At 42.5% G+C, this 18,458-nt stretch overlaps 1 protein-coding gene across 1 annotated transcript in view; it reads right to left on the bottom strand.

Annotated features, from left to right (window-relative positions):
• Window positions 1-18,458, bottom strand: part of cacna1ab (calcium channel, voltage-dependent, P/Q type, alpha 1A subunit, b) — a 289,319-nt gene that overhangs the window by 128,412 nt on the left and 142,449 nt on the right. Inside the window, exons 4-5 of the mRNA XM_049571566.1 lie at window positions 15,751-15,857; window positions 13,206-13,345 (exon numbers count right to left, since the gene is read on the bottom strand). Of these exons, the coding sequence (XP_049427523.1) occupies window positions 13,206-13,345; window positions 15,751-15,857 (247 nt within the window). The remainder of the gene's footprint in view (window positions 1-13,205; window positions 13,346-15,750; window positions 15,858-18,458) is intronic.

The following is an 18,458-nucleotide window of genomic DNA, read 5'->3' as shown; positions in this document are numbered from 1 at the left end:
TTCCCACCGGAGAGGTCAGAGGTCAGAGCTGATAGTCTTGTTAAAGGACACTTTAGCAGGACGAATGCTTGTCAGCACTGTGGGTGTGATGATGAACTGGTCTTACGCCTAACTTAACCACCCTGCTGCCCTCACATTGTGCGTCTGTAGGTGTGTGTTTGTGTCTGTGACTCTATTTCTGTTCACAAGGGTGTGTGGGTGTGCATAAAGCACCACACACTGAAGCAGGCTTTTAGCAAAAATATTTTTTGTTTAAAAGGGATGTGTCACCTACTTCATTTAAACATTTTTGTTTCAAAAGGCCCATTTCAACCGAGCAGTACAGTACGCTGTTTTTTTCCACTGTGAAAAGTTGTGGATGGTACCAACGGAACCGTTCCGTACCGTCCCCATGTTTGGTCCCCCCTCTGTTGGGGTACCTAGCACACAGATCTGGTACTAAAAGGTGGAGCTGTGAACACTGCAGTCTGATTGGTCAGTAGAGGACGGTCACTCTGCTCAGGGCTGAGTTGTGTCTGGTTTTGAGGCTCATGTAACCACTGTTCATACTGTGGAGAGTTTTATTAGTAAACTGTAACTATAAAATAAAGGATGTTTTGCTGCCTCTCACAGCAGCTGGAGTCTGAGAAAAAAATAATGTAATTCACTGGGTCGACTGCCGGCAACTTCTAAGGTGGAATGTTCACTTGTGATGTTATACAATACATATGTTGAGGACAAGAATCCATCAGCACACCTAAAATTTCAATATGACAACTCTGACCATTACTTACGTTTTTAGTGTCTGTCTCTTTTAGTAATGAGTGTATCTTCAAGCGTTGAAAAAAAAACAAACCTTAATTTCAACCGGGCTATGCAAAGTGCATGAATTCTAATCCTCACTTGGAGAGAAAAAAAAAAAACATTACAGAGCATCATTCCTGTGGGCTACAGCAACACTAAACCCCTGAGCTTGCCTGAGAAGGACTAAATGCACAAACCCGCTATTTCTAAATATCCCACGGAGAGAGACTCTCACTGTAGCCTGTTCTGAAAATGTCGGCGTGCAACCTCGTTCTGTGGACGATAAACGAGGTGCAGACTGATGAAGGAAGAAGCGAGTGACACCAATCCCACCCACATAAAAGAGTATTGTTTGCCGTGTCAACACCAAGTGGACCAAAAGTCTAGGTACCATGTCTGAAGGGTTACTGAAAGTGTTTGGTGGAAACGAGGGCTAAAATGGCAGGTTGATCTGTGGTGACAAATGACTACAGGTTTTAATACAGCATGTGTAAAAGCCAATGATCCCCATCCTCAAATACACCAGATAATCCAGGAACTTAACTGTGAAATGTAAACCAGACATTCAAATTCAAGATCAATTTTGTAGACAGTTACAAAAAAAGCAATGAGCACCAATGTCAGGTCCTCTTTAAACAGCCTACTTTTTTTCGTTAGCTTGATATTACACTTTAAAGTGTCCTGATACAGAGATTAATGTACTAACCACTTGTCTTCACGGTCTGCTGATCTCCACCTTGTCTATTACTTTTGTATATCAGTACAGCTCATTGAGTGTGATCAAACATACGGCTTTTACAATGCTTCTGCAACCTGACGCATCCTTTCCATGAGTGATGCGTTCATATGCAGCAGACAGACTGCAGGGCACAGAGTTGGAGGGTATAGGAGAACGTATAAGAGAGTGATGAGCCTGTAAATGACTGCAGAGCAATAATGATAATGGAAGTGATGGCAAAGGGACAATTTTCAGCCAGGTACTCCCCCCCTCTCCGAGTGACCTCATTTTTCTCTCCCTGCTGGACTTCATTTCCTCGCTCCAATGTTCATACAGTATTTTCTCAGAGGAGGCACTGTACTCACTGTAACACCTGTGTGTACCAATTCAGTTAATTTAAATTTAGATTTGGTGCTGGAGAGTGACCTGATTCACAACACAGTTCGCTGCTGTTTCATTCACAGTCAGAACCTTGATATGTTTTGTCTTCAGCTATTTTTAGTGCAGAGTCGATACAGCTGGATGAATATCTTTATGAAGACCTGTTTCATTTAATCTGTCCTGTTTCTGACGCAAACCTGAGCTGTGAGGCGTCCCTGCAGTGAGTCACAGGCTCCTGTTTCCCCCTGTGTTGAGTTCTGATGTCATTTGGTATGTTTGCCAGATATACTTATGACTCAGTGTGCCATATTTCTTTTTTCGCCGAGATGAATCGAGATGTTTTCGTAAGTCTCTTGGGGTTTCTCTGTCTCACCTGCACAATTTCTTCCGTCTCTCCTTGAAGAGACAAAACAGACGTTTGCAGTCTTGAAAAAAAGACATTTCCAGTCCCTATACTCAATAAAGTGTGAACCACCAGTGACCACTTTAATATCAGGCCTGTTTCTGTCCATATTAGTGTCTGCGACAAGTAATTATAGAGTTTATATAGTGTCACAGTCAAATAACTTCATGATGTCTCGGTTTAATTTCACTTAATCTAACTGTGTGACATCATCAACATGTTGCCTGTCAATCTTTACATGCACAGTAGGTCCCTTAGAGTCTTATTATGGTTTCGATCATATTCGGAATATGATGTTTACATTGTGCCTTCTAGGTAACCTAGGTAACGAACTCCCTGTGTTTTGATAATGGTATACTGGCCTCCTTATAACATAAGCCATTTAACCGTTTCTCAAGTTTAACTAAAAATAATTGTAATTTTGGCATACACATTGAACAAAGACATTTGGAGTAGGAGCAAACCTGATAACTTGATAATAGTTAAACAAGTCTTTAAGGATTATGAAAATACTTTCAAAACAGCAGAAACTGTCGCCAAAGCGCCTCAGTTTTTCAAAAAAAAAATCAGGTCAGTCTTTCATCTATGTATGTCCTAACCATGTATTTTACTCAAATAATCAATTTGTGTTAGTTATTTTGCTACAAAATATAACTCAAACTGCACATGGAGCCTTCAGTTGGTCTACATTAAACACCAGTCAAGCAGTCTAGAGTCAGTATGATTGCATGTCTACAGACACTGCCTTCCAAGAAAGAGCCAACATTTTACAGCAACCTTTCAAGTAATTAGGTTTACCATGTCAAGGCAGTAAATTACTTGTAAAAATTCCTATTAATAATCTTAAAGAGTGAGACAGAATCACCCATCATGGAAGATATACTGTTTAGAAATATGTAGTTCCTATGCGTGTGATGAGCGAGGTCTATTCTCGAATACTGTCTCTGCGAACATCCATTAGAAGAGTCGTAGGGACGTCTATGGTGTCCTCTCATTGACTGACTGGCCCGGAGTCTACCATAAATGATTAGATTACTGTGTGACGTCACAGCACGGCACTGAAAATCAATGAACTGTCATCTCTGAATACTAAATACACTGGTCACTCTGTGTGTGTGTGTGTGTGTGTCCTCTCCTCTTTTTCCCCTCTCTCATTAATTCTTGTCCTCATCAAGTATCTCTCTCTCCAGTGTATTTGCCAAGAACGAAGTCAGCACACATGCATGCACACATACACACACACACACACACACACACACACACACACACACACTTCCATGTACACTTCCCAACACAGTGGCAGGAGCCTTCTCAGTCACGACTCGCACAGCACAAGCACAAACTCTCCCAGAAACCAAGAGAGGAGGGAAAAGCGAAAAAGAAATAGACCGACACTATTAACATGTAAAGTCAAACTGAACTAAAAGTCTGAAGCCTCTGTGGTGGCGTCTGGATGCTGCAGTGTTATAAAAGTGTTGGCTCAAGCTATGATGATTTGGATCTTCTTGGAGTCTCACCAGTGATGGGAGCAAACATATAGTCTGTCCTAAAGATGCACTACAGTTAAGGTCATGGGGTCATTAAAATCATTAGGTTATCAATTTGGGATTATGAATGTGGGAGTGTCCTCCAATGTGAAGGTATTTCTAGCACAAAATTTAAACACTGGCCTGGCAGTGACACTGAGGAAAAAGTCGACGAAAGCATGAAGAGGAGAGGGTTCATTCTCTGGGGACCATGAATATCCACTGGAAATGTCTTGGAAATACGTCTGTTTAAAAAGAGAAATGTGAGCCACAAATGCACGTGGCTGTATTAATAGATTTGGTTATGGCATGGCAGAGTTGGCCTTGCAGCCAATTTATACCAGTGGGTGACCGCGGTACCGCAAACAGATAAATAATTAAAATAACCAGCACAGAATGACATTTTTCCCCACTGACTGCCATCAAAATGGAGACGTTTGTACAACTGCTGATTGGGAACTGTAAAAGCAGTTATTGTATCGTATTCTAAATTTTGGATCCATAAAAATGTAATTTGAAACAAATTTCTCAGAGCCTAAAATACCTATTTTTTTAAGACATCATTTCAGTTTGGGCTGTACAATGTGGAAGCAAACCTCTATTTTGGTGCATGCATTGGTTGAGCAACTTTCACTGAAATGAATGAGTGCCACCTAAGAGTTTATCATCCCGTTCTCAAAATATATCGATAGCAGTGCTGTGTATGAACATGCTCATATTTTTATATGTATCCATTTGCAGTTTGAGTTGAAACTGTTGCATGACGTAGACATGGACATTTCCAATCACCTCTCTGTCAGCTTCCCTAAATTTATTCTAAACTTATGTCTATTTTACAAGTCTTGGCTGTGCTTTTTGTGATTGGCTGTGGCTGGTGGTGGCGTGTGAATACGGGTTACTCATTGGGATAAGAAAATCAACATACCAGTCTGTAAACTCTCCTTCTGCCGACTTCTGCTAGCTGGCCAGGTCGAGGTTTTCAAATGTAAACATCAGTAAACATTGAGAAACGATGGAGAAGATTGGCACCAGCTCAATTACCATCCTTGCCATTGTACAGTTGTTGGAAAATAAACCGGACGAACGCTGTGCTGCATCAGATTCCAAAGAGATATCAGGAGCTGTAAAATCCTTTGATTCACCAACACTTAGCACTTTTCAACCAGAGGGCTACCACAGAGGGCGGCGCTAAGCATTTTAACAAGAGGGAAACAACTGGCAATTCAGACTGCCAGCTAGCGGCAGGCCTAACATTGAAGCCAGTTTTTAAGGAGAGGAGGCGAGCGTGGAGCACAGAGAAGCAGTTAGAGCTACAGGCTACAGTGAAGCTAAAAACAGAGTTCATATGATGTTTTTCCAAACAACTTTTTATGTCAGGGCTGCAGCACACTTGGATCACTACGGATGAGCAGTATGGAGATACTTTGTGGATTCAATTTTGTGTTCTTGGACGTTAGTCTGGGGCGCCGTCTGCCATTAGGTGTGCTAGCCGCTCCCCCCGCCAATCTCCGCAAGGGATGTGAGGATTCTAAAACTTCACCACAGCCTTCCTCAGCATGAGGGTGAGTAGATAATGGCTGAGTTTTCATTTTTGGGTGCACTATCCCTTTAAAGAACTTTCATAAGCAAATCAGTACAGAGTCTCACGTCTTTATGCAAATTGCCACCGCCAGGTCTGAAAAAAACAAGTCTGAACGTCAGCCACATGGGCAAGGATTGTGGCATACAAGTTGAAGCATCTGACAAGTCTGACAAGTGAATAGTGCGCCAGGATTTTATTTTATAAGAAAAAAAAAAGAAGAAAATATTGTGAACAAGCTTATTTTTTGGGACAGTATAATTAGTTAAAAATTCAAATGATCAACTATGAACATGAACTAGTTCATTTTAATGTGCGTAAACTGAACTTTGGGCTACCTCTTGTGAACATGCACATTGATGGTGGCACCAACAGGTCACTGAAGTCATGATTATCAATTGGGTAACATGAATGATTAAACCAAATTTGATGGGACTCTCCCAGTGGTTGTCATGTGTTGGCTGGATGAAAAGACTAGCTGATGGACACCACCATCCTTCTTCGTTTGACTTTTTGAAATTAGGAACTTCTACACAAGGCAGCTAGGTAAACTAGGAAAGCAGTGAGTTTTCCTACACTGCAAAAAAATATGCCACCACAAACCAAGTCTGAAGCCTTCGAAGAAGTTTCCAAAAATGTCTCCACTGTCAAGGTCTTAAATTGGTCCTCACATAAGTAGGAACACACTCTCTCACACACACAGCAAGGAAACATGGTAAACATATGCTAGCTTCTTGCAGCATGTGTTCATACCAAGACCTTGCATTCAATTTAAAATGTTTTATATGAATATACATGAAGGTTTGAGATATGACTATAATAGGCAATATAGGCCATGCATAGTAATTGGGTGTATACACATACATTATCCAAATACAGAAATACAGTATGTGCGTGTGAGTGCAGCAGCCGAGTGTGTGTGTGTGTGTGTGTGTGTGTGTGTGTGTGTTATATAGGCTGTGCTGAGTGATTGATCATAGGGAGCAGGGAAAAGCAGGTTACTGCAGCGCTCACACGCACACACTCCTTCCCTCTCCGAGCGCGCTCCTTTCGGCGTTTGCTCTTTCTCATTTCCCTCTCTCTCCCTTCCCCCCTCCTTCCATCTCCATCTTTGCCTTCCCTCCTCCTCCCATCCTTCCTCCGAACCTCTCACTCTCTCCATACATCACTCTCACCCCCCCTCCCCCCACCCCCACCCATCACTCTATTCTCCTTCCTGTGGTCTTCCTCCTCCAGCTCTACCTCCTCTCTGCTCTCCGTCCCTCTCACGCCTTCTTTAACAGCCAAACCCATCTTGTATTCCCTCTCTCTCTCTCTCTCTGTCCTGTTATCCAGAGCCCAGGGGAACGGAGAGACATCGTCACGTGTCCTCTCCTTCCACCTCCTCCTCCTTTTTCCTCCCCCTGTTATCTAGCTGCAGTAGTACAGCTCTGCTCTACTGCTGCTCTGGCAAAGGGAGGCTTCATCTCTTATAGGGCTTTATCTATCTATCTATCTATCTATCTATCTATCTATCTATCTATCTATCTACAAATGGGTGTCACATTATGGGATAAAACTCTTGATCTCTACCGGATGGATGAACAAATAAGAAGAAATTTGGCGTTTCGATGATGGCGATGGAAAGTGCTGTCCCACGCATCCCGCCAAATTCTCCCATAGGTGTTCAGTTAAGTTAAAGGTTCAATGTATAATGCCACATGCTCCAAATCAATAGGATTAGTATTAGCATTTTACCTCCAAGCCAACTACTAACTGACAGCAGGGCAACAATATGACTTAAGGTCATGGACTTGAACAGGGGGCGAACACAAAGCCTGCAAGCTAGCTTAGCTTAAGTGTATGCCAGCCTGAAGTGGCTGACTTAAAGGGATAGTGCACCCAAAAATTAAAATTCAGCCATTATCTACTCACCCATATGCCGACGGAGGCCCTGGTGAAGTTTTAGAGTGCTCCCATCCCTTGCGGAGGTCGGCGGGGGAGCGGCTAGCACACCTAATGGCAGACGGCGCCCCAGACTAACGTCCAAGAACACAAAATTGAATCCACAAAGTATCTCCATACTGCTCATCCGTAGTGATCCAAGTGTGCTGAAGCCCCGACATAAAAAGTTGTTTCTAAAAAACGTCATTTGAACTCTGTTTTAAGCCTCACTGTAGCCTGTAGCTCTGACTGCTTCTCTGTGCTCTGTGCTCAGCGTGCGCGCGACCATTGAAAGCATGAGCTTTGCTTACCCGTGTTTACATCACGTGACACGTGCACCGCACGGGGAGACAACAGTAACCACAGAGCTAAAAGATAATTTGCACTACGGTCTTTTAGCAAAGGACAGCCCAACATGTCTGAAGACTTTGCAGTTGAGGAGGAACAGCATTTCTTTGTTGAGCCATATTTCTTTGAGCCCGAGTATACAGACGGAACTCAGGCTACTGGACGAAGCAGCCGCCGCAGCTCATGAGCCTAACCCTCAGCCAGCTGCAGAATACCGGAGTCGAGCACTGGAAACCTGTTGGTGTAGTTGTTTCAAATGCAAATCAATGCCAACGGATGAGGAAAGTCTTTGCTGCTCAGACTGGGAATTGGTGATGCCTGCACTTGAGAATCTGGACATCAGTACTGACGAGACTGCTGCTCTTCAGAGACCGTGCATCACCCATCACCCTGAGCGCGCACACACGTGAGCGCGGAGCACAGAGAAGCAGTCAGAGCTACAGGCTACAGTGAGGCTAAAAACAGAGTTCATATGACGTTTTTCGAAACAACTTTTTATGTCGGGGCTTCAGGACACTTGGATCACTACGGATGAGCATGTTGGAGATAATTTGTAGTTTCAGTTTTGTGTTCTTGGACGTTAGTCTGGGGCGCCGTCTGCCATTAGGTGTGCTAGCCGCTCCCCCCGCCGATCTCCGCAAGGGATGTGAGGACTCTAAAACTTCAAAAGGACCTCTGTCGGCATATGGGTGAGTAGATAATGGCTGAATTTTCATTTTTGGGTGCACTATCCCTTTAACCGCACCAGTATTGTGGATTTCAGCCCCTTGGTTGTCTGAACTAATATATTGGGCTCATCTGGATTGTGAGCACAGACCTCGACCAAACTTGGTTTCCACTTTCTGCAGACACTGTTTGGTGGACCATGTACACATTGCACTGAGCAAGCAAGATGAGACTAAAGAAGGTTGAGGGCACAAAAAGATCACTGAACTTTATGCCAGGAGAGATGGCAGCTATCTCAAAACTTATACTGGACTTGACTTCTTTGCCCTCACAAGTTGGACTTAGGGCAGAGTGGACGCTACAGAGAATCACTACTGCCTCTTGAGGTACGAATGATATTACAAGACAGGACGGGCTGGTACTTGCTGCTCATTTTAGTAGATATCTCTGCAACAAAATACAAAGACATCTTTGACGTTCCGTCTTTTTGAATATTTGAAGTAAAATTCTGGTCACATCTTACACATTGCACCTGTAAAACCTAGAACAATATGACCATATAAAAACATGTTGAATTATCATGTGAGTCCATATAGTAAAGGCACTAACAATGCTTTTTACTGGCTTTTATTAGCCACAGCCACCAGCCTTCATTTGTTCTGTTGATGAGGAAAACTATATACAGCGTCCCAAGATGGCACCCTTTTCATTCTTGAGTTGCTCACTGAGTGCATATGCCAAAAAAATTTAGAAACAGGCTTTAATGTTTTGGGGCCCATCGACCATGTCCACTAGAGACCTCCAGGCCTCCTGGTATGTGGCTTCCTACACACATACAATGGCATGAAATCGCTTACTTTTAAAGCTCCTTGATTCGAATTTTACTCGACTGCATGAAACCCATTTCGGTAAAGAGTCATTACAGTGTGTTTCTGATGCTCAGGAAGATGTATTCATAGCTTCATAGCTAGGGATTTTAGGGTAGTCCAGGTTATCTAACCCCACGCTACTTTTTTATTCTCTGTCTTATACTTTACCTGATTGGACAGGACATAAAGCTCCTTTTATTTACTCTCAACAGGACCTGTGCCTCATCATTAATTGATGGGCATTTTACAACTAATCTTTAAGTGTGAATGCAGGAGGGTCCAACTGCAGACCTCCATTCTGAGGAGTGTGAGCCAAAGGAAAGAGAGTAAGGATCGCAAGGGTGGTGTATCACTTGCTTTAGTAATTAATTAGAATCTGTCTGTAGCGTGCCTGAAGCAGAGGTCCATAGAGATGGAGTGCAACGCGTCATACTCTGAAAACCACGCCCACTGGGAGGAAACTTACACCGCCATAATATGCAACTACGGGCTGAAACGCTAACAAAATGGCTGCAGCTTGCTAAAACTTCATAGCATGTCAAAAGATTGTTTTAGCACCTTATGTCTACCAGAGAGGAAAAGTTCTCTCGTCCCCTCTTCATAGCTTGCTTATCTTGATCCCACTGAATGCCAGTAGTGACATACTATGATATTTACAGCTGTTCAATCAAATCACCAGGTGAGATCACCATTTAAGCTAACAAAGATCAAAACCAGGCCTTGCAAAGCTTAGTTTGGTGCAACATCAACAGTTTGTCTGGCCAAATTAACAAAATGCTTGCTGCCCGTGATATACTAAGTATCGGGATCCCACAGTTTTCCAATTCTCCCTGCTGATGCCTCATGCCTGTATTCACTTTTGTCCGCAGAAAAGCTCAGTTTTTTTCGGTCTGGCGGCTCATAAAAACTTAGATCTAGAGCTTAGATTTAGAGCTTTTAGACACCTTTATGTTGTTTGCTAGCAGATGGAAAAGACAAGGAGGCACCTTCATTCAATATAAAGTCAATGGAGAATGATTAATTGTTTTGGGGCAGGACTTAAGATTTGGTGTCAGCTAGTGGCCAGAGAAGAAAAAACTGCTGGAAAGAATCAGAATGGTCTAAAGTCTGACACTTTTGCTCACACGGATTTCTTCTACATGTGTTCACGTCACTGTATGACAGAAAATTAGGGAAAAAGTAATAGGTCATCTTCTAACATTCAGAGAATTTAAGGTTTACTTGAGTTCTTTGCGAGCTTTTGACCACTTGTGAAAGCTGGAAGCTCTGGAAAAAGCATCTTAACACGCCTTGAGTTTAAGAACAAAAAAAGTAATATATTTCCAAGGCTAGTAATGACCACTAAAGCTCAACATTCAGAGAGTATTTTTCCCCACACATTAGTTTAAGTAGTGTTTAAATAATGTCACACTTTTGTGGAAGCTAAAGACACGCCTCCTTACGTCCTCAGAGCTCTGTTAACTCTCTTCTATGATCCTGAGCACCTCACGTGCATTTCCCATGAGAAACTGCCACCTTTGTGTGTTTCCATGACAAAGGAGGTGAAAACATTACTACATGTGAAGCAAGAACGAGCTACATTTTTTGTCCACGTCTACAACACCATTATGGCAGTTAAAATCTCTTGAAGATTGACAGGACAAGGTGACTGATGGGATACAACAGTGGGGCTAAAAGTCACCGATTTCCATAGGAACAAAAGACTGGTGTTTTATCAGTGTATTTTCTAACAGTACTGAAATGTCCTTTACTGATTGTGTCAGTTCTTGCTTTTGCATATCATTCTAATAATGTACCTTTAAGCTGAACAGAGAAAGTATACGAGAGAAAAAGAGAGAGGGATGAAGGAAACTCTGCTTCCACTCTCCCAGCTATCGCCATAACAACAAACCCGCTCCCCCATCTCTCGGAGAAGTGACATTTCACTTTGCCCTGGTTGCTGCTCCCTGCAGTGCTGCTCTGATCCAGCCTATGTGCGCGCGTGTGTGTGTGTTCATGTGTGTGTGTCCTCATTAAAGGAGGTCTGCGACTGAGGGGGAGTGGCCCTGATCACATGCGCACACCTTGTCAAACCAGACCTCTGCTGTGTCTGTGTGAGATCAGAAAAGAAGGGAAGTCATGCTACTACAAGACTGACGCAGACTCACAAACACACAGATTCAGAGTGAGGGTTAAAAATGTAAAAATGGGGATCTGTTATCATCTTACACCTTCTATAATAATGTTATCAGCTAATAAAACACACTTTCTGAATCTAACTGGTTTCACTGGAATGACTGTGCGTGTGTGTGTGTGTGTGTGTGTGTGTGTGTGTGTGTGTGCGTGCGTCTTTTCCCTTGACAAACACTATATCTTGTTACAATCTCCACCCATCCCCCCTTTCTCGCTCAGGCAGCCATATTTAAATCACACAACAAACACAGTTACACCACTGTTCTTACCACCTGCACACAAACACACTCAAAATTAAGTAGTAAGTTAGTAATACTCATTATTTTCAGTATGTACAGATTAACACTAAAAACCCAGATTGTTTAAAAGGATCTGTTTCACCCTGATTTGATGTCTCCATACATCACATTTTGTCTTCTGTCTCCTGCTGCCAGAGATCTCTGTTTAGCTCTACGGCAGACAGCAGTCCTCTCACGCTGAGGACAACTCACATTGGTTTATTCAGTACCAAGTGAAGAAGAAAAAAATGGGTGGAACGACCAAAAAAAGCTGCTGACTGTGCAAAAGAGAAACCTCTGGGTGATTAAAAATAACAGGGACGCTAAGGCCTTGTTCAGACTGCCAGCCCAAATCTGTTTTTGGGCAAATCCAGATTGTATCCAGATTGATTTTTGAAAGTCTGGACAGATTTTAAAACAACAAATGAAATGTGATTTTTTTTTTTGCAAATGGCCACTTGAGGCTGGCTCCAGAAAACCAGCTTAACAGCGGAGGTAAACTTGTTAACCGCCTGGTACAAAAACTGTTTTGGTCGCTAAAGCTAATTTCCCCCTTCATGACAACTGTACGGGTATATTTTTATATAACTCCCATGTTTATATTTTATTAAGTCTTAAAGTTATGCATAATTAAGGGCGGGCCACTTTGAGTGACAGGCTGTCTGACGATTGCATCCTCAGCTTCTCAGTCAGATCCACCCCTCGCCAAATATGGTCACTTCTGGCTCCAAAAAGAGAGTCCACAAACTCACGGTGGCTACGTCCATTATTTTTTACAGCCTGAGGTCACATGCCTCTTCTTCCTCCCCAGCACTGCCCATGCAGACAGGTTGGTGGTGACTGCACACACACACCTGATCTGATCACTTGTAAATAACAGTGCAAGCAGTCTGTTGTTCTGATCTGATGATCTGATCTGAGAAACTAATCTGATTTGCCTGCAGTCTCCAGGTCGCTTAATTGAATTAGGAATCTTTTTGTCAATTGTTCAGTAAAAGCACATGATTACCAAATATTTTTTGACAAATAAAAACAAAAAATAAAAGACGCTAATGGTAGGTGAATGTGAGAGTATAAGTAAAATCTGATCATAGCCTACTTAAAATTCACAAATGCTGGTTGATACAAGTGGACTGTTCAGTTCATGTGAACCCTTTGCTGTGTTAGTTTAACAAAAGTTCACTCCTGGTTTTATTTAGCCACGTGATGTCATATCAAAAATGATTTAAGTCTACAGTCTGAGAGGAAATTTTAAAAGAGATTCAACCTGATTGGCCAGCTAACCCCAGAACATGGTAACCATGGAAACACATCCTACACATTTCAGTATCCAGAGAAAAGGTGCACATTAGGCACCATGTGGACAACAACAACAAGAAGGAACATATGAATAAAAATAAAATGTAAAACTCATGTGAATAATTGATATAAGTTAAACAGAAAAATATTGTTTTTCCCAGACGGAAAAAAAGAAATAGAGAAAATATCTGCAAAAAGTAAAGTTGAAATAAAACTTAGAATAAGTTGTAAGGTTGTAAGAGATGTAACTATGGACTCACCCGGTGAGCACGACCACGAAGTCCATGACGTTCCAGCCGTTCCTCAGATAGGAGCCCTTATGTAACGCAAAACCAAGAGCCAGGATCTTTATCCCCGATTCAAAACAGAAGATGGCTATGAAGTAGGGCTCCGTTTCCTCCTGCAGGGCAGCAGAGGAGATGAGAGGAGAGGAGAGGAGAGGAGAGGGTAGAAAGAGAGGAGGAATGTCGAGAGGAAGGATAACAGGAGAGAAGGGTCAGCGCAGGCAGATTGAGGGTCATGCTCTGTTCACACAGACTGTTGTTTGTACATGAAGGAATAATCACTGACTGTCTGATAGGAATGTCGGTTTTTATAGAATATGATACAAAATAAGACATTTTTGTAAAATAAAATCTCAGCCTCTTTGAGAACATATTGTCATGTGTGTGATTGTATACTGTGTGTTTATTTGTGCCTCTGTGTGCTTTGTGAATGTATTCATCCGTAGGCCGGTCACAATAACCACCTTTGTTGGACGATATATTGTCCTATAAATAATTGTGTTGTGATAAACCATATTGTCATTTTGAGACCATTTTTGATATCATGATAGCCTAAAAATGCAAATACACCCATTCAAAGACCAATTGAATTATTAAGAATAGACAGGAGTAGGCCAGAATTACTCAGTTTGAGAGTATAAGTGAGAGCCCAAGTGAATGGGGTCAAATTTGTAACTTAGTGCTATAACCATAAAACCTCTGCAGGAGATTACTTAGAGTATGACTAGTATTACAAGTTTTATGAGATTTTATGAGGTATTATCTAAACAAATATGCACTGATTTGCATTTCCAGAACAGAAATCTGAACGTTGGATGAAGTCAGGTTCAAAATTCTTGTCTCATTTTGTTGGCATATATTAGAGTCAAAGGTTTTTAGAGAGGGAATTATCACTCCATAAATCAGAAAATACTGTCAACAGCCATAAAAAAAAATCCATGTTCGCCATGATTTTTTGGAACAAAATGGTCTATAAATCAGGCTATGAATGATATATGAACAAACCCCTTCTGTAAAAACCTTCAGAATATAGACACAAATAAACCTGGAAAGTTTGGTGTTTGTTAGTGCTACTGAAGTTGAGTATTAAAAAAAACCCAAACCAAAACTCTCATTTTGAAAGAACGGCCTATGAAAACATGTATTGCAAAATTACACACATTATTACAAGAAAGATAAGACAGTAAGGCAAAAACTCTAACATAGACATCACCATGAAATTCCACGTTGATTATTATCATTAGCACTTTTTAAACAGGAATTCAGTCTTTTTTCAGCATTGGCAGTATAAAAACAAAATCGCAGAGTGCAGCAAAATGCCGCCTGCCTACTTTTGTTTATACAGAATGCGCCTTTTTCGAGGCAATGGGGGGCGTGAGCAAGTAACGAAACGTGTAGCTCAGCGTGTGACGTAAACAGTGACGTGGGAGGGAAGCCGCGGCTGGTCAGTCCTTCGGTGATTCTCTCGTAAGTCGGCCCGTCCCTCACCGTCCCCGTCATCTGACGGTTAATGGCTTCTTCGTTTGCGAGAGCAAGGAGGGCGCACAATTCCTTGTCTCCTCAGCTGCTCATCTTTACAGTGTCTGTCAGGTTTGTGTTTCCCTCTTGCTACTAGCTGCTCGCTAATTCCTGCTATCAGCTGTTTCCTGTTTATCCACCATCAGTGGCTCGCACGTACGGCGTCATCAACAGCTCCTCCCACAAGTCATCAACAGCCCCTCCCGTGACGGAAGGCCGCCTCGGTCTTTTTAAACAAAGAAGGTTCTGCCAATATGTCTACCCTACGAAGCGGAAAATTGGGCACCTCGGATCAACTCGCCATTCCAGCTATGTGTGTCTAAACGCTTGCAGCTTGCCGGCAAAACGGCCCAACATTCGCCGAAAATCTGGCAGTGTAAAAGGGGTTGTTGATTGATTCAATCATGTTAATATAATTATTTTTTGAGGAACACCGCAGTTACCGATGCGACCAATATGCTGCCAGAGATGGACGACCTTGGAGCTGAGTGGTTTGCTGGTGGATTTACGAAGTAGAGGATCAAGTTGTTTGAAGGGATGAGGGACTTTTTAGCTCGTTGCCAGGGACCGGAAAGCTAACGACTATCAGGACTGTGCCTCTCCCACAAGAAAAGTGCAGCTGCAGGCTACTGCTAATCTTAATACTCGTGCATGAAGGTGGGACTTGAGAGAAAATGAAGGGAGAATTGCTGTGCACAAGTCTTGTCATGGTCAGGAAAACCCTGCTGTGTATTCTGTCGTGGCTAAAATGTTGGTGACTTTCCTATGTAAACAAACATGCATGTAACCAAGGAGCAACACTGAGGTCAGCAAAATGATTGAGATCATGGCTACATATTGTACGACAAGTCGATGACGTAGTGTCTACTGTGTCTACTGTAGGTTACTTGTATCTGTGGGTGTGCAAGCATTTGTGTGCATTTCTACCCGTACCCATACTGCCTGTATATGCGTGTGTGTGTGTGTGTGTGTGTGTGTGTGTGTGTGTGTGTGTGTGTGTTACCAGTCGTTCAGACAGAGGTGTCTTGTCTCCATCGGGAAGGTGCTGTTCCAGAGCCAGGACGATGCAGTTTGCAATGATGGTGGTGAGGATCATCCATTCAAATGGAGTGCAGCTGGAGTTAAGGTCAACATCACCAACAAGTAGCACACAAACAAACACCTCACACACATGTGCACTGTAATCACTCACATTGGAGAAGCCAAGCCACTGCTGATCAGCAACTGTTTAAAATGCAGGATGTCCTGATGGCCATGTAGCGGTCTGTCTGTCTGTCCAAGGACCTTTGTGACATTTCCCTCTCTTGTTCTCCCTCTCCATATATTTCTTACGCTCTCTAATGCCAAACTGTCCAATAAAGGTAAAACTGCATTAAAAAATGACTCCTTCTTGATCTGCGAGTTGTGACATTTTCAAAACTGCGTTCGGTAATCTGTCCGGCATTCTCTTAGACCCCAAAAGTCCATTTGATTCTCTTATGTTAAAGTTCCAAACACGATGATGAATCTAGATACAGTGAGCTCACTGACTAAATTCATTTTAACAGACATATAAACGCTAAAACACAGGACATACTGAGGCTATTTGATAGTCTTATTATTTTTGTTTTAATGTGTTTTTGCTTCTCTAGTTTTCCTGCAAAGAGCATTGTGACTCATCTGTTTGTTTTAAGGTCTTTGTAAATACACTTAACTCGGCTTGAACTTTACAGTGGCTGACTTTGATTTTACACTTTATCTAAACCCTTGTTGTCCCTGTATGCGTGTCACTGTGACTATTAACTCACTGGAAGTTCCCTGAAATAATATTCTTCAGACTCACACGCACAGTTTGTTAAAAGAGACAAGAGAATCAGTGAGCACACCACATTACAAATTTGTGCAGCAATGACTGACACGATTCAGTTTAAACTGAAAACAGTCGTTTTATCAAAGCTGTACGTGAGAATAAAATTCCTACACGCACACACTTACACTCTCACACGCAGGCTGACTCAAAACAGGTCGCCTGGTGGAGCAGCCAGCTTTTCACAGCGCTCCATCCAGTCGAGTGTGTTTGTATGTGTTGTGGTGGGTGTGTGTGCGCCTATGTGTGTGTGTGTGTCCATGCCTGAGTAATGGCCGCTGGAGGGGCTAAGATGACTGGATACATCCAGACAGATCAAGCCTGTGCCTAATTGGCCAGTCATTATCCTGTTAGCCTGCATGTGTGTGTCTGTGTCTGTGTGTGTGAGTGTGTGTGTCTGTGTGTGGCGGGGGTACGTGTCTATTGTCATGTTTACCAGATGCAACGTTGACATTGACACTATGGCCGGAGGACGGCCTCTGTGTGTGAGTGTGTGTGTGTGTGTGTGTGTGAGGAAGAAGAGGCTGCTGGTTGATGTGAGAGGATGAGACAGGTCGGTCTGAGGAGTACACACTAACAAGACAACGCTGAACTACACTGCAGATGCTGACTGGCAGACACAACACACACACCTCCTTGTGGAAGATGCAGCGCTGGAAACAGGGTGGAATGTACCGGAGTGTCATTTAGGACCCAAAAGAAATTTTGGCTTTACTTTAATAAGGAAATTTTATTTTAATATAATTAGTTAAAACTAAGATTTGTAGCTATTTTGTTATGTGTGCTCTTTAAGTTAGCTCTATGTACACATTCAACACCATTTCTATCTATGAAATGGTGTTGAATGCATCCTGAGTCTTGCCTATACAGCCTACAGTATATAGCCAAAGAAAAGTCCTCGAGTCTCATTTATAAACACTGCTTGCACACAAAATGAGGCCTGAAAGAGACGTACAGTATTCCCACACAAAGGTAATGATCTATAAAAACAGACTTGATGGGAGAAACTTTGACCCATGCTTACGAACATTTTGGAGATGGGAAATTGGCGACACAGACGGTGAGGTGGAAGCCTGATTGTACAAATTGTCAAGCATTTTTTGGCTTTTGTCTGCATGTACATTTTTAGTATGGATCCTCCGCATTGTTTTATAAATGAGACCTGACAAGGCCGTCCAATCACAGAGGAGGAGGGACAAATGATGCGATGACCAACTGTCACATCACTGAACAAAAACAACAATAGAGGAGAAATGAATACTGAGCCCACACAGACTGGTTGGTCTGTCCTCGCCCTATATGCTTTAGCCGTCCCTTCATCCAGCACAGGTGCTCTACCTCATGCTGACATTTTTACTTCCCTAGATACTGTATCATATCATGTCATAGCAACCAGACGCAACCAAAGTGTCCCAGCTGAAAAAAGGCAGCGCCCCTTAATGCCCATCTGTGTTCTGTATGCAACAGTGAACAAGTATTTAATTATAGTGCTGTTAAGAATTCAACAAGCTTGTGTATTTTTCAACCTGGACCCTATTTTGTCATGGTTTTGTGTCAAACTAATGGGTATAACAGTTTTGAAACTGGTCCAGTATTGAGCAAGTGTGCTGCAGTCAGTAGCTGCGAAACGGGTGGAAATGTAATCTTTGGGGCAGTAGCACACTGTCAGTGTAAGAGCTTCTTTTGCCACTGACAGACTCAAATTTTATAGGTGTCTAAAAACATTATAGAAAAAACCCTTCAGAGAAATAACATTAAGGCCTGTAGTTTCACAGACCGGGCGAGGCGGAGGCGCAGCGCACCTGCGCTTCGCCAACTGGGTGTGGCCAGGCGGATTTTGTAAGTTTGGCACACCGTGCGCCTGG

Source organism: Epinephelus fuscoguttatus, linkage group LG3 (genome assembly GCF_011397635.1).
Source record: "Epinephelus fuscoguttatus linkage group LG3, E.fuscoguttatus.final_Chr_v1".
NCBI classification, from domain to species: domain Eukaryota; kingdom Metazoa; phylum Chordata; class Actinopteri; order Perciformes; family Serranidae; genus Epinephelus; species Epinephelus fuscoguttatus.
The sequence above is the reverse complement of the archived record's forward strand: the minus strand, read 5'-3'. Positions and strand labels throughout refer to the sequence as shown.